General features: G+C 47.1%; 1 protein-coding gene across 1 annotated transcript in view; it reads left to right on the plus strand.

Moving 5' to 3' along the window:
• pkhd1l1.1 (PKHD1 like 1, tandem duplicate 1) overlaps window positions 1–14133 on the plus strand; it is a gene marked incomplete at both ends in the record, with an annotated part of 73889 nt that overhangs the window by 24518 nt on the left and 35238 nt on the right. The window contains 13 exons of the mRNA XM_083982335.1: window positions 945–1067; window positions 1358–1487; window positions 2569–2664; window positions 2760–2924; window positions 3912–4033; window positions 4190–4322; window positions 6162–6354; window positions 8758–8900; window positions 9078–9182; window positions 10243–10428; window positions 11559–11732; window positions 11924–12129; window positions 12879–13872. Of these exons, the coding sequence (XP_083838461.1) occupies window positions 945–1067; window positions 1358–1487; window positions 2569–2664; window positions 2760–2924; window positions 3912–4033; window positions 4190–4322; window positions 6162–6354; window positions 8758–8900; window positions 9078–9182; window positions 10243–10428; window positions 11559–11732; window positions 11924–12129; window positions 12879–13872 (2770 nt within the window). The remainder of the gene's footprint in view (window positions 1–944; window positions 1068–1357; window positions 1488–2568; window positions 2665–2759; window positions 2925–3911; window positions 4034–4189; window positions 4323–6161; window positions 6355–8757; window positions 8901–9077; window positions 9183–10242; window positions 10429–11558; window positions 11733–11923; window positions 12130–12878; window positions 13873–14133) is intronic.

Here is a 14133-nt window from a genome sequence, read left to right on the forward strand (position 1 = left end):
TTTCTTTCTTTCTTTCTTTCTTTCTTTCTTTCTTTCTTTCTTTCTTTCTTTCTTTCTTTCTTTCTTTCTTTCTTTCTTTCTATTCTTTCCTTCTTTCTTTTCTTTCTTTCTTTCTTTCTTTCTTTCTTTCTTTCTTTCTTTCTTTCTATTCTTTCCTTCTTTCTTTCTTTCTTTCTTTCTTTCTATTCTTTCTTTCTTTCTTTCTTTCCTTCCTTTCTTTTTGTTCATTCATTCGTTCTTTCTTTCTTCCTTTATTTACGTTCATTCGTTCCTTCTTTCTTTCTTTCTTTCATTTGTTTGTTCTTCCTTTTTTTCTTTCTTTCTTTCGTTTTTTCCTTTTTTTCGTTCTTTCTTTTGTTCCTCCTTTCATTCTTTCTTTTGTTCTTTCCTTTCTTTTCGTTCTTTCTTTCTTTCTTTCCCTCTTTCCTTTCTTTTCATTTGTTCATTCTTTCTTACTTTCTTTTGTTCTTTCTTTCTTTCGTTCTTTCCTTTCTTTTTGTTCTTTCTTTTTTCTTTCGTTCTTCCTTTTTTTCCTTTTCTTTCTTTCTTTCTTTCCTTCTTCCTTTCTTTCCTTCTTTCTTTTTTCTGTCTTTCTTTCCCTCTTTCCTTTCTTTTGTTTGTTCATTCTTTCTTACTTTCTTTTGTTCTTTCTTTCCTTCTTCCTTTCTTTCTTTTGTTCTTTCCCTTCTTTTCATTCATTCGTTCTTTCTGTCTTTCGTTCTTTCTTACTTTCTTGTTCTTTCTTTCGTTCTTTCCTTTCTTTTTGTTCTTCATTTCTTTCTTTCTTTCTTTCTTTCTTTACCTAAACATAAAGCAGTGACACAAAAAACAACAGTTTCATAAAGTTCTTGTTCACTCAGAGTGCATCGAGTCCATGAGAATATGCTTGAAATGATTAAAGGGAATCAAAAATATGTTTGAACTCTGACTTCCTGTTCTCCCAGGTGGACAGCTCCTCGGTCGTCGGGGGCAACGCGGTGGTTTTCGTCAATGAGAGGAGGAAGGGCGGTCTGATGCTCCGAGGGCTGACGGGAGATTTCCTCCGTGTGTGGGAAACCAGACCTCAGGTAGGAGGACCAGATTCCAGGTGTTTCAGGTTTCAGGATCTTCGCTGCTCTCCGTGTGTGTGTGTGTGTGTGTGTGTGTGTGTGTGTGTGTGTGTGTGTGTGTGTGTGTGTGTCCTCCAGGCAGGAATCCAATCACAGGTCGACACTCTCTCTCTGTGACTGACACCTGCTATTGTCCTCCTGTCGGACGACTCCATTGTTACCGTGGTGACTGAGTCCTGCAGCTGTGACCTCACTTCCTGCTCAGAGTCTCATGTGTCATCGTGTGTCACGTGCTCGTTGCTCCGCAGGTGGAGGTTCACATCAACGGGATTCCCTCGCGCTGCTCCGGAGACTGCGGCTTCGACTGGAGCGAGGAGAAGACGCCCGAGGTGACGGAGATCAGCCCCACGCAAGGTGAAGAGATGGAGATCAATACACGTATCAATACACGGATCAATCAGATCAATCAGATCAATCAGATGAATCAATCATTGCATCATGATGAACTTGCTGTGGAGAAGAGAAGAAGCAGAAGCAGAAAACACTGAAACATTCACTCTTCTAAAATATTAAATTATGAATCTAAATGATTTGGATGAAGAAAATATCTTCATCATCTGCTCTGACATGAACCAATATTGGTTATTGATTGATTATTAAACATTTGTGCTCCTCTTCCTCCTCTTCTCCTTCTTTTCCGCCTCTTACCTCCTCCTCTCCTCCCTCCTCGTCCTTCTTCCTCCTCCTCCCTCTCCTCCTTTCCTCCTCCTCCTCCTCCTCTTCCTCCTCCTCCCTCTCCTTACCTCCTCCCTCCTCCTCCTTCCTCCTCCTCTTTCTTCCTCCTCTTCCCCCCTCCTCCTCCTCCTCTTCCTCCTCCCCCTCCCTCTCCCTCCCCCTCTTCCTCCTCCTTCCACCTCCTCTTCCTCCTCCTCCTCCTCTCCTTCCTCCCTCCTCCTCCTCCTCCTCCTCCTCCCTGTCCCTCCTCTTCCTCCTCCTCCCTCTCCTATCCCCCTCTTCTTCCTCCTCTTCCTCCTCCCTCCTTCTCTTCCTCCTCTCCCTCTCCTTCTCTTCCTCCTCCTCCTCCTCCTCTCCCTACTCTCCCTCCTCCTCCCTCTCCCTCTCACTCCTCTTCTTCCTCCTCCTCCTCCTCCTATTCCTCCTCCTCCTCTTCCTCCCTCCTCCTCCTCCACCTTCCTCCCTCCTTCCGTCCTCCTCCTCCTTCCTCTTCCCCCTTCCTCCTCCTGCTCCTCCTCTTCCTCCTCCTCCTCCTCCTCCTCCCTCTCCTTCCTCCTCCTCCTCCTCCTCCTCCTCCTCCTCTTCCTCCTCCTCCTCCTCCTCCCTCTCCTCCCTCCTTCCGTCCTCCTCCTCCTTCCTCTTCCCCCTTCCTCCTCCTCCTCCTCCTCTTCCTCCTCCTCCTCCTCCTCCCTCTCCTTCCTCCTCCTCCTCCTCCTCCTCCTCTTTCCTCCTCCTACCTCTCCCTCCTCCCCCTCCTCCTCCTCCTCCTCCTCCTCAGGTTCAGCTGGTTCTCTCCTCACCGTCAGTGGGCGGGGCTTCAGCAGTGGCCACGCCTCCATCCTTGTGGGCGGAGTCAGGTGTGTCGTGGAGCAGGTGACAGGTGAGTGACGGGTCTGAACTCTGCAGCTCGTTAACGAACCACCAGGTGATGAACGTCACTAACGAGCCTCTCTCTCTGTCACCTGGTCGCCGTAGCAACCAGCCAGGTGTGCAGGCTGGGCAGCTCCAGCGCCGGCCCCGCCCCCGTCCTGGTCAGCTTCCCGTCTCTGGGCCGCGCTCGCTACGCCGACGGCCGGCCGCCGCTCTTCACCTACCAGCTCATCGTCTCCTCCTTCTCCCCACTGGCGGGCAGCGTCGCAGGTCCGACACACACACACACACACACACACACACACACACACACACACACACACACACACAGAGTTAATTCATGTTGTCATATAGTTGCTATTAGTTTAGTTGGTTTCATTACCGGCCCTTAATTATGTGATAATGTCAAGAATTTAATAAGCTACACAAAATTAGAGTAGTTACTGAGGAACTAACTATAACTTAATCATTAGTTACCCTTTGTGTACCCTAAAGTGAGATGTCAAAATGAGTAACTACTTTGTGTACCTTAGTTCCTCAGTAACTACTCTAATTTTGTGTACCTTATTGTAAAGTGACAATTAATTGCGCCATAATATCTAGAAATAGCCCAGAAATATCAGTCAATTGCAACAAATTTTCTGTCCTTTCCCAAAATATTCAAAGCATGAAAAGCACATGTAATCTATTACCTTTATGAAAAACATGACATTACTATGAAACTGACTTAGATGACTAAGTTTATTTCGGTCTATTTTTTTAACTTGTAGAATCAAGTACACAATATATACACATATACAAAAAACAATAATTCTAATATTTTTTTCCCTAAAGTATAAAAATCCAAAACAAAACAAATGTACCTTGTCCTTGAAGCTTCATCTTATTCTTCCTCCCACAAGAACAAAAGCATGTCTATATGATACACACAGTCGGCAGTTTACAAGCACACTGGTGTTCATAATTCGGTTTTATATTTGTTATAATATTGTTTTTAAATAAGTTTTTGAATCTATTAAGTGTGTGTTTGTTTCTATTTCTAAATTATTCCATAGATCGACTCCTTTAATCAATAAACACCTTAGTTTTACATGTGTTCGTGCCTTTGTTTGTAAAACATATAAATGTCTCTTAGTTCATATTTACTGGTTCAGGTCTGAAACAGACAGTTAATAAATCCTGCTTTAGATGATGTGACATATTATTTCAAATGAAGACGAGATGAAGACATTAATAAACCCGTGTAAACACACACAGGAGGAACTCTGCTGACGCTCAGCGGCTCCGGCTTCAGCCCCAACTCCTCGGTCAGCGTGGGGGAGGGGCAGTGCTCCGTGGTCTGGGCCTCCGACAGCGAGCTGCGCTGCAGGACGCCGCCGGTAAGTCACACACTGACCGCCACCGGACCGACCCACCGAGAAGCTCTTTACATAGAGAAATACCGTAAATAGATTTATGAGACCTTGAACGCCTCATCATGTGTGTGTGTGTGTGTGTGTGTGTGTGTGTGTGTGTGTGTGTGTGTGTGACGTCAGGGCGCCGCCGGCTCGGTGGCCGTGGCGGTGACGGTGGGGAACATGAGCCAGACGTCCAGCAGCTCCTTCACCTACGACGACGACCTCACTCCTCTGATCTCGGCCATCAGCCCCAACGCCACCACGGTCAGCGGTGAGTTCACTGACACTCTGGGATTCACACGACACGGCTCAGTGAGTCTCAGCGGATCCAGGTGTTTAAATCAGCAGCGGTTAGGGTATCCGCGGGGTCTTAAAAAGTCCAAAAAAGTCTCAAATTTGAAAATCTAAATTTTAGGCCTTAAAATGTCTTAGATTCGTTGAATTATTGTGTTCAAGTCTTAAATAATTTTAGACAGGTCTTATATTTTCTTATGCCCACCATGGGCGAGCATTTCACTCACATTTGACCCTAAAAAAAATACATGTGTGAACCGGGAAAATAGTTTACTGTAGGCGTGCTCCTTGGGAAAAATGTTACAGTAGAGCCCTCGCTACCGCAAATGCTCAATAAACACACTTCATTGTGACACTTCATTGTGCTTTATTGAATGTATTTTCAACTACAAACAAGCCTAACACGCAACTTATATATTGCAATCAATTTCTGCTTTTGTAACTCTGCATTTCTTTTGTACGTTTTTTATTTGTTATGATAGGTCTTAGTAAATTTCATCCATAATGGTCTTAAAAAGGTCTTAAAAAGTCTTTAATGTGAGCTGGTGAAACCTGAAGAGACCCTGAGCTGTCTGCTTCAGTGGGGGGATGTGGGGTTATGCTTCTGTTTATATTTCGGTCATTTTACACCGTAGAAAAGTGGTTCAACTACTCCTGTGACCTTTCTTTCAAATGCACCCGCCCCTGGGTTCAGGTTAGACCTTCGTGATTCACAGCTGGAGTTAGAGGACCAATAACAGAGCACGGTGCACGCTTCGTCACCTCTCACTGTGTTGGAGCCGCTCTCCGTCAACTAGAGCACACGTGACTGGTTGAATCCCTTGGCAGTCAACTTCTGCCAACCAGTCGGCACTCTGGGATCACTAAGGTTCTTCCTATTACAGTTTTAGCGCCGTGGTTTTAGCTCTAGTGGCATGGAGAGGAGACGGGAGAGGAGACCAAACCTGTCGTTCAATAACAACGGCGAAGCTTAGGAGAGATGACGATGATGGTGCCTCAGAGGCTGAAAGTTTAGACTCATCTGATGAGGAGAGTTACAGAGAGTTCAGACTTCAGCTCAGCTCCAGCTCTGTATACAGACCTGTTGAGCTCTTCAAACTCTGTTTTACCTTTCAAACAGCACAGACACAGTGACAACACATGCACATTATATAAAGACTGTACATTTTGTGTGTTTGTGTTTTCGGTGTGTTCAGTAAATATTTTGTTTGGAGAAAAAAAAAAAAGCTAATTTCTCATTTACACACATCTCATGAAGCTTGATACAAGTCAATGTTCAGCCTTTTTTATCTCACATGAGACATTTGGTGAAAATAGAACGACAGACAACATTTATGCTCAAAAAGCAATATTACAAAATTTAATTTTAGATTTTAGTAGGTAACACTTTATAATAAGTACACTCAATTTATTGAGATGTGCCAGTATGTTTATATGTCTATGATGGGATCAAACCCAGAACCTTCTTGCTGCGAGGCGACAGTGCAAACCACAGCTCCACCCTGCGTGATGCGTTCACTGTCCCTCAGTCTGACTCAGACAGGACAGTGATAAGCGTAAACACAGGGGACAAGTGTCAAAAATAAAGTGGTTAACTCTGACGTCTCTTTAGTTTTGTTTTTCCGTCGTCTATAAAATGTCGACTTTCAAGTTTTCTTTGTTGCTGAAGCTTTATAATCTGAGCTAAGGAGACGTTAGCACGACAGCTGCTAATTATAGCAACAATACAGACGCTTCCAGAGAAGAAGAAGAGGCTGATTATCTCTGACACCTGCTCGTTACCGTGACACCTGATGAGCTCTGTCTCCGTCTCCAGGGCGACGCCTCCTCACCGTGCAGGGCGCCAACCTGGGCGCGCGGGGCAACGGCAGCGTGGTGCTGGTGGGCGGAGCCAGCTGCGTCATCGAGGAGTGGACGGACACCAACATCAGCTGTGTCCTCCCCGTGCTGCCGCCGGGACGCCACCGCGTGGACGTCCAGGTGGGAAACAACGGCTTCTCCCAGATCAGGTACCGGTCTGCTCCATGACATCACACACACACACACACACCTCTGTGGTTACCATAGTAACACTAACTCTCCTCTGTCATGATCAATTGTCTTTCAGACTGAAGTTTGTTTTCATGTTTTTTTTTTTCCCCTTTTCAGTCATTGAACTGTTTCTATACGTTTTTTAACCTTATATGGGCGTGTTTCCTGAGAGCAGATGAGTGGGCGTGGCCTAGATCAGGGTGATTATCCTGTCCCCAGACCGGTCCCTCACTTTATCGTGTCCCTAGAAACACTTTTTATTGATGGTTATTTTATTGTGAAACAGATTTGTTGTAAGTGTCAGAACAATATTTGAGGATCAGCAGATTCACAAAAGTGTCATTTTTTTCTTAACTTTCTAGTATTTTCTCAACTTTCTTCTTAAAGCAGATATCAGCTTCACGGCCGTTTCGGCTAATGCTGCGTTCAAGGCAGGCTTTTGAAACCGTAAGTTACAGCTTCAAGTCACAACTACGACTTGGTAGCGTTCCAGGTAACCCGTAGCTCGTGTTTTTACCATCCTGTTGTCTGTGAAAGTTCCCTATAACGGCCACTCGTAACTTCCGACCCGTGAACTCGTACCAGATCGAACTGGTATGACTTCACAGGAAGGAAAAACACAAAGTACGAGTTTCTTTGAACGCACCATGAGTTAGCAGCCCCCGCCCTTGTCAGGCATCAATTGGTCCTCGTGCTACGTCACCACATTCACGCGCATCCCTTGGCTGCACACACAGCCCTTCATGCCGTTCTCTCTCCTCATTGGATAACACTTGTATCCCACAAGGAAAATTTTCTCCTCGGGTTACAGCAGAGCAGAGTGACGGAGAGACTCGTGTTTAGGCTGAAATACTTCATGTAAGTGATTGCTGACGGAAAATAGGACTATTTAGGACTTATATTAACAAAAACATTCCACTGATATCTGCTTTAAGTTTCTTCTTAAGAAAACACTTAAGAATAAATGGTATTCTTGAAATCAAAGTTCTCAAATGTGTTCTTTACTTTTATCTTAACTTAAGACAACCTTCACCTGTCTTAAAATTCCTACGGTGAATAGGTATAAGCCTCTAATATCACCTTTTACAACAAATTTTAGACAAATTTAGACTGGTAGGCTATAGTAAGTAAAGATATTTCTTTGGCCCACCCTCTTGTCTTATTTTCCGCTGTTTTTCCCATATTATTAATTTTCCCCAGTAGTATTTTTTTTCGTACATTCATTTCATCACCATAACCTCAAACTCCTGCCTTGAAAAGTTTCTGCATCTCTGTTTGTCCTTCTCCATGGTTAGTGAATGACTGACGGATAAGACGCAAACTATATGCTGTTTGTTGGTGCCTGCAATGCAATGCAATGACATATTTTAAGTAGGAAAAATGAGGAATTCGTAAGAAATGACTGTTGTTAAGATAATAGATAAGATAAGATAATAACTGCTGTAACATGTTATGTCAAACGTCATAAGTAAAAGAATGTTATATCAAAATGTAAAAAAGCAAAAAACAAAAGAAAAGATTTAGTCTAGATGGAAACAGGGGTCTACGAGCACGGACTGATTTTTTTCCCCCACCTGTTTTTTCTTAATCTTTAAAGTGTCTATTTTAAGATTCTGACAGGTACCAGGGTGAAAAAATGTCCCATGGTGTTTATTTTTAACCCTTTACTACACCTATCCCAAATTCGAGGCTGAAAAAACTGAAAATGAAATTGGCATAGCTCTTTCAGTAAACAACTCACAGAGACAAATTAACACGTTTTTCTACACAATTTGGGGCCAAGGAATTCAATAGAATAGTTATTTTTAAGTTTTTAACACACCCTGACTTGATTTTGGGGCAAAAATATCAAAAATTAGCTGAAAATTCAAAAAAAAAAATCAGTCCGTGCTCGTAGACCCCTGTTTCCATCTAGACTAATTATGATATGATCTGATTATGAAAAAGATTTTATTCTGTGGGTAATGGGGGCGGGACTAGATAAGCTTTTGCTTCTCCCGCAGATGAAGTGTGATGATGATTATTTAAATTGACATGCCCGAAATAAACAAATTGATTGATTGATTGATTGATTGATTGATTGATTGATTGATTGATTGATTGATTGATTGATTGATTGATTGATTGATTGATTGATTGATTGATTGATTGATTGATTGATAATATTGAGGAATTGCACTTAAGAACTTTCATATGAACTTCTTAATTTTCTTCTTAAGACATTTCTTAAGATCTTTCTTATTAAGAACATATTGGTGAATCCAGCCAATTAGATTTCATAATAATTCCTCCCTCATCGGTCGGTTCCTTCTACTTTGTTATCATAATTAAATCAGATCCAGAGCTTTGATTGACAGCTCCCCTGTGTCCCTGTCTCCTAGCAACGGTGTGAACGGCAGCATCGAGGTCGTCCTGGAGCTCTACGGCGTCTCTCCTCTGGTCGGCTCTCTGATGGGAGGAACCCGGCTCACCGTGTCCGGCGCCGGCTTCAGCGCCAACGCGTCGGACAACAGAGTCTCTGTCGGTCAGTACACGCCCGTCGCCACGGCAACAATCAGCAGCGTGATTCTATCAGCTGCTGCGTCGTCATGATGCAAATATTCTATATGACCTCGTGTGTGTGTGTGTGTGTGTGTGTGTGTGTGTGTGTGTGTGTGTGTGTGTGTGTGTGTGTGTGTGTGTGTGTGTGTGTGTGTGACAGGTGAAGCTGTGTGTGAGGTGACGGACGCCTCGGAGCGCGAGCTGCAGTGTGTGATGAAGTCGGAGGAGCAGACGCACGTCGTCACTAACGACGGCTCACACAGAGGTACGTTCACCGCTCACGCCTCCTCCTCCTCTTCCTCCTCTTCCTCTTCTTCCTCCTCCTTCTCTTCCCTCCTCCTCTTCTTCCTCCTCCTCCTCCTCTTTCCTCCTCCTTCTCCTCCTCTTCCTCTGCCTCCTCCTCCTTCCTCCTCCTCCTCCTCCTCCACTTCCTCCTCCTTCTCTTCTCTTCCCTCCTACTCTTCCTCCTCCTCTTCTTCCTCCTCCTCCCTCCTCCTCTTCCTCCTCCTCCTCTTCCTCCTCCCTCCTCCTCCTCCTCCGCCTCCTCTTCCTCCTCCTCTTCCTCCTCCTCCTCCTCTTCCTCCTCTTCCTCCCCCTCTCTCTCCTCCTCTTCCTCCTCCTCCTTCCTCCTCTTCCTCCTCCTCCTCCTCCTCCTCTCCTTCCTCTTCCTTCCTCATCCTCCTCCCTCCTCTTCTTCCTCCTCCTCCCTCCTCCTCTTCCTCTTCCTCCTCCTCTTCCCTCTTCCTCCTCTTCCTCCTCCTTCCTCCTCCTCTTCTTCCCTCCTCCTCCTCTTCCTCCTCCTCCTCCTCTTCTTCCTCCCTCCTCCTCCTCCTCTTCCTCTTCTTCCTCCTCTTCCTCCCTCCTCCTCCTCCTCTTCGTCCTCTTCTTCGTCCTCCTCCTCCTCCTTCCTCCTCCCCCTCCTCCTCTTCCTCCTCTTCTTCCTTTTCCTCCTCCTTCCTCCTCCCCCTCCTCCTCTTCCTTCCTCCTCTTTCTCCTCCTCTTCCTCCTTCTCCCTCCTCCTCTTCCTCCTCCTTCCTCCTCCTCCTCTTCTTCCTCCCTCTTCCTCTTCTTCCTCTTCCTCCTCTTCCTCCTCCTTCCTCCTCCTCTTCTTCCCTCCTCCTCCTCTTCCTCCTCCTCCTTTGTGCTGTCAATCAAAACCTGAAACCCATGACAACAAAACCAGGATCCGTTTACACAGGAAACTGTCGCCTGAGGCCGAGACCGGAGTGAAACCAGTTTCACCAGTTTCCTGTGTGTGTGTGTGTGTGTCTCTCTGTGTGTGTGTGATGCTCTAACTTTCACACCTGTGTTGTGTTGTGTTTCAGTTTATGGGCGGGGCTACGCCTGGAGCCCCGCCTCCCTCACGGTCGCCGTGGGAGACACGGTGATGTGGCGTTGGGAGGCTCCGCCCTTCCAGAGCGTCGGCTACCGGGTGTTCAGCGTCTCCAGCCCGAGCGGCACCGAGTACGAGGGCGGAGCGTTCTCCAGCGGCGACGCCAAGACCGACACAGGTAGGACGCCACAGAGGTTACCATGGTTACCTGGGTGATGACAGCACGGGAAAACACAAACAAACTAAAGTCTGTCGCCTCTCGTCGGGAGAAAGGAAAAAGTGAAACACACTGCCCCGACTGCCGACCAGAGCGACTGAGGGGCGAGGACTCCCCCATAGAAATACAGACCAATTCTAAGTCATAAAGTGGTAGTAATAATCTTTGCCATGTACAGTAACCATGTTGACTTAACAAAATAAGACTGATCGGTTCATTGTAAAACATTTATTTATTTACGTAAATGTGGTGATTTCAGTACGTAGCCCAGAGGCAGTCCTGCTCACTTTTCATTCAAACAAACTAATGCCACTGCCAGTTGTTAAATTTCATCAATGAGACCAACATTAATCTCCCAAAAACAATTTAACCAGCCACGTGTTAACAGCGCTAAAGCCAAAATTAAAACAGTTTTTAGCAGCTTACTGCTGTGGCTCGGTTGCCGCGAATTGGCGATAGCCGATGCTAATTTCTGTTAGCCCGTCTATGGTGTTTTACATTACACGTTAGCATTAAGCTAACGGGCTTTATATGCTTAGTTGTGAGCTGTGTGTGTTTTGAACGTTGTTTCAAACTATGTGGGTTTGATTGAACATCTTTGATGTTTAAATATATATATATTGCCGCTTAATATATTGCTTTACTCCTCTTTTTATTTTGTATACCATTTTTACCGTAGGACAGGCTAGGACACCGTTTGTTTACTGTGGTCACTTCCGTCCCTCCCACACACCGCGCTGATTCGCTTAGGACACCGCCAATCAGAATCGCCATAGCTAGCACACAGCCAATCAGAGTACCCGACGAGTCTACTCTCCTGACGGCCGACGAGTCCCGACGGAGAGGAACACACCAAACAGACGAGCTCCCGACGCCGTCCGACGAGGCCCGACGTCCGACGGTCGGGCCAGTTGTGTCCCTGGCTTAATAAAAACAACTTCATAAAGCATCAATGAAAGCGGAGCTGCTGCAGCTTCGTTTGGATCATTTATTCCTGATTCATCTCATTTCTGTGACGTGTGATGATGAAAAGCTGCATGATGTGATGATGTCATGACGTGATGATGTCATACTGTCTCTCTCTCTCTCAGGCTCCTTCAGGTATCGCTTCACCTCCCCCGGTGTGTTTTACTACAGCAGCGGCTTCATCGACGACTCCAAGGCGAAGCTGCTTCAGGGCGTCGTGAGGGTCCAGCGCCGCGCCGAGAGAAGCAGCCGGGTGTCGGTCAGCGTGGGCGGCGTGGAGGCGCGATACGTGAGCGGAGGTACGACACCACACGACACGACATCACACAACATCACACAACAACACCACACGATAAATGACTCAACACAACACGACAAGAAACAAAAACATGACTCAACACAACACGACACAACACCACCTCTGTACAAACATGTGGATTCCTCTGAGCTCCAGGTCTAAATGAACTGAACGACCTCGTGTTGCCTTCAGGTTCCCGCCGTGTTGTCAGGGCGACTGAGCCGTGCGTCGCCTCCCCTCAGTGCCCGGGGACCAATCAGACGTCAGACGGCGTCTCCTTCAGCACCTCCTCCTGCTCCACCCCGACCGTCACCTCCATCTCCCCCAACCAGGGCTCCTACCACACGCTGCTGCACATCCGCGGCCACGGCCTCACCGACCTCGCCTGCGCCGTCGAGGTCCAAGATCATTAAAACTAGTTTACAGTTTTATACGGTCACTATGACCCGTAAATTTACGACTTTGTTCTCGTAATCTTATGACTTTTTTCTCGTAGAAAATTTACAACTTTATTCTCGTAAATTTACGACTTTATTCTCGTAAATTTACGACTTTATTCTTGTAATCTTATGACTTTTTTCTCGTAGGAAATGTACGACTTTATTCTCGTAAATGTACGACTTTATTCTCGTAAATTTACGACTTTATTCTCGTAAATTTACAACTTTGTTCTCGCCTTATGTTATGACTTTTTTCTCAGATGAAATGTACGACTTTATTCTCGTAAATTTACGACTTTATTCTTGTAATCTTATGACTTTTTTCTCATAGAAAATGTACGACTTTATTCTCGTAAATGTATGACTTTATTCTAGTAAAGTTACAACTTTATTCTCGTAAAGTTACGACTTTATTCTCGTAAAGTTACGACTTTATTCTCGTAATCTTATGACTTTTTCCTCGTAGGAAATTTACAACTTTTCTCGCCTAATGTTATGACTTTTTTCTCAGATGAAATGTACGACATTATTCTCGGAAATTTACGACTTTATTCTTGTAATCTTATGACTTTTTTCTCGTAGGAAATGTACGACTTTATTCTCGTAAATGTACAACTTTATTCTCGAAGTCTGTGTTTAGTTTTGTTTTCTCAATGTGGCCCTAATACTGCGTTGTGTTAGTAACCTCTGTGTGTGTCGTCCTTTAGGTGACGGTGGGAGATGTCATGTGTCACGTGATCAACAGCTCCACCTCTGACATCACCTGTCGCCTCGGCGCCGACAGCGAGCTCCCCGTGGGCGTGGCCCACCCGGTGGCCGTCCGGATCAACAACCTGGGCGACGCCGTCATCGCCGTGGCCGACGAGCTGGGCCGCCGCTTCGTGGTCCTGCCCGTGGTCGACTCGGTGGCGCCGGCCGTCGGCAGCGCCACCGGCCTCACGCGGCTCCTCGTCCGCGGCTCCGGCTTCTCCTCCTCCTCCTCCTCGGAGGGTTCGGTGGCGGCGGCCGGCGTTCCCTGCGCCGCCGTGTCCCTCAACTACACCCACGTCATCTGTGACTCCGCCCCGTCCGCGCCGCGATCGGGCGACGTCGTCTTCCATTGGGGCCGTGTGCAGAGCTCCTGTCGGTCCAGCTGCTCCTTCACCTACTCCTCCTCCGTCACGCCGACCGTCGCCGCGGTTTCCCCCGGCGTCGTCAGCGGCAACGCCACCGTCGTCACCATCTCCGGCTCTGGCTTCGGCTCCAGCGCGGACGACGTGGCCGTGTTCGCCGGCGGCATCGAGCTGCGGGTCGCCAACGTAACCGACGGCAATGTCACCGTGATCGTCGACGCTCTGCCCGCCGGTGACCACCCGGTGACCGTCGTCGTCAGGAGCAACGGTCTGGCGGTCGGCGCGGTGACGCTGACGAGCCGGGCTCAGGCGGCGCTGACCGGCCCGGCCGCCGGCAGCCTGGCCGGGGGAACGCCGCTCGTCCTGACGGGGAACGGCTTCGCTCCGGGGAACACCAGCGTCACCGTGGGCGGCGAGCGCTGCGACCTGCAGGACGTGACGCCGGGACGGGTTCGATGCCTGACGCCGCCGCACGCCGAGGGCACGGAGAGCGTCAGCGTCACGGTCTTCAACGTCCAGTACCCGGCTCTCAACTTCACCTACAGCACCGAACACACGCCGGTCGTCACCGCCATCAGCCCCGCCACCGGTAAGGATGTCATTATTACCTTCTTCCTTCTTCTTCCTTCCTTGAATGAATCTGTTCCTTCCCTCCATCTTTCTTTCCTTCCTTTTTCCCTTTGTCCTTCCTGCCTTCTTTCCTTCCTTCCTTCCTTCTTCTTCCTTCCTCTTTTGATCCAATTGACCTGATCTGTTCCCTCCCTCCATCTTTCTTTCCTTCCCCTTTCCCTCCCTTCCTTCTTCTTTCCCCTTCTTCTTTCCCTTCTTCCTTCCTTCTTCTTCCTTCCTT

This window comes from Trachurus trachurus (genome assembly GCF_905171665.1).
Source record: "Trachurus trachurus genome assembly, chromosome: 11".
Lineage (NCBI taxonomy): Eukaryota > Metazoa > Chordata > Actinopteri > Carangiformes > Carangidae > Trachurus > Trachurus trachurus.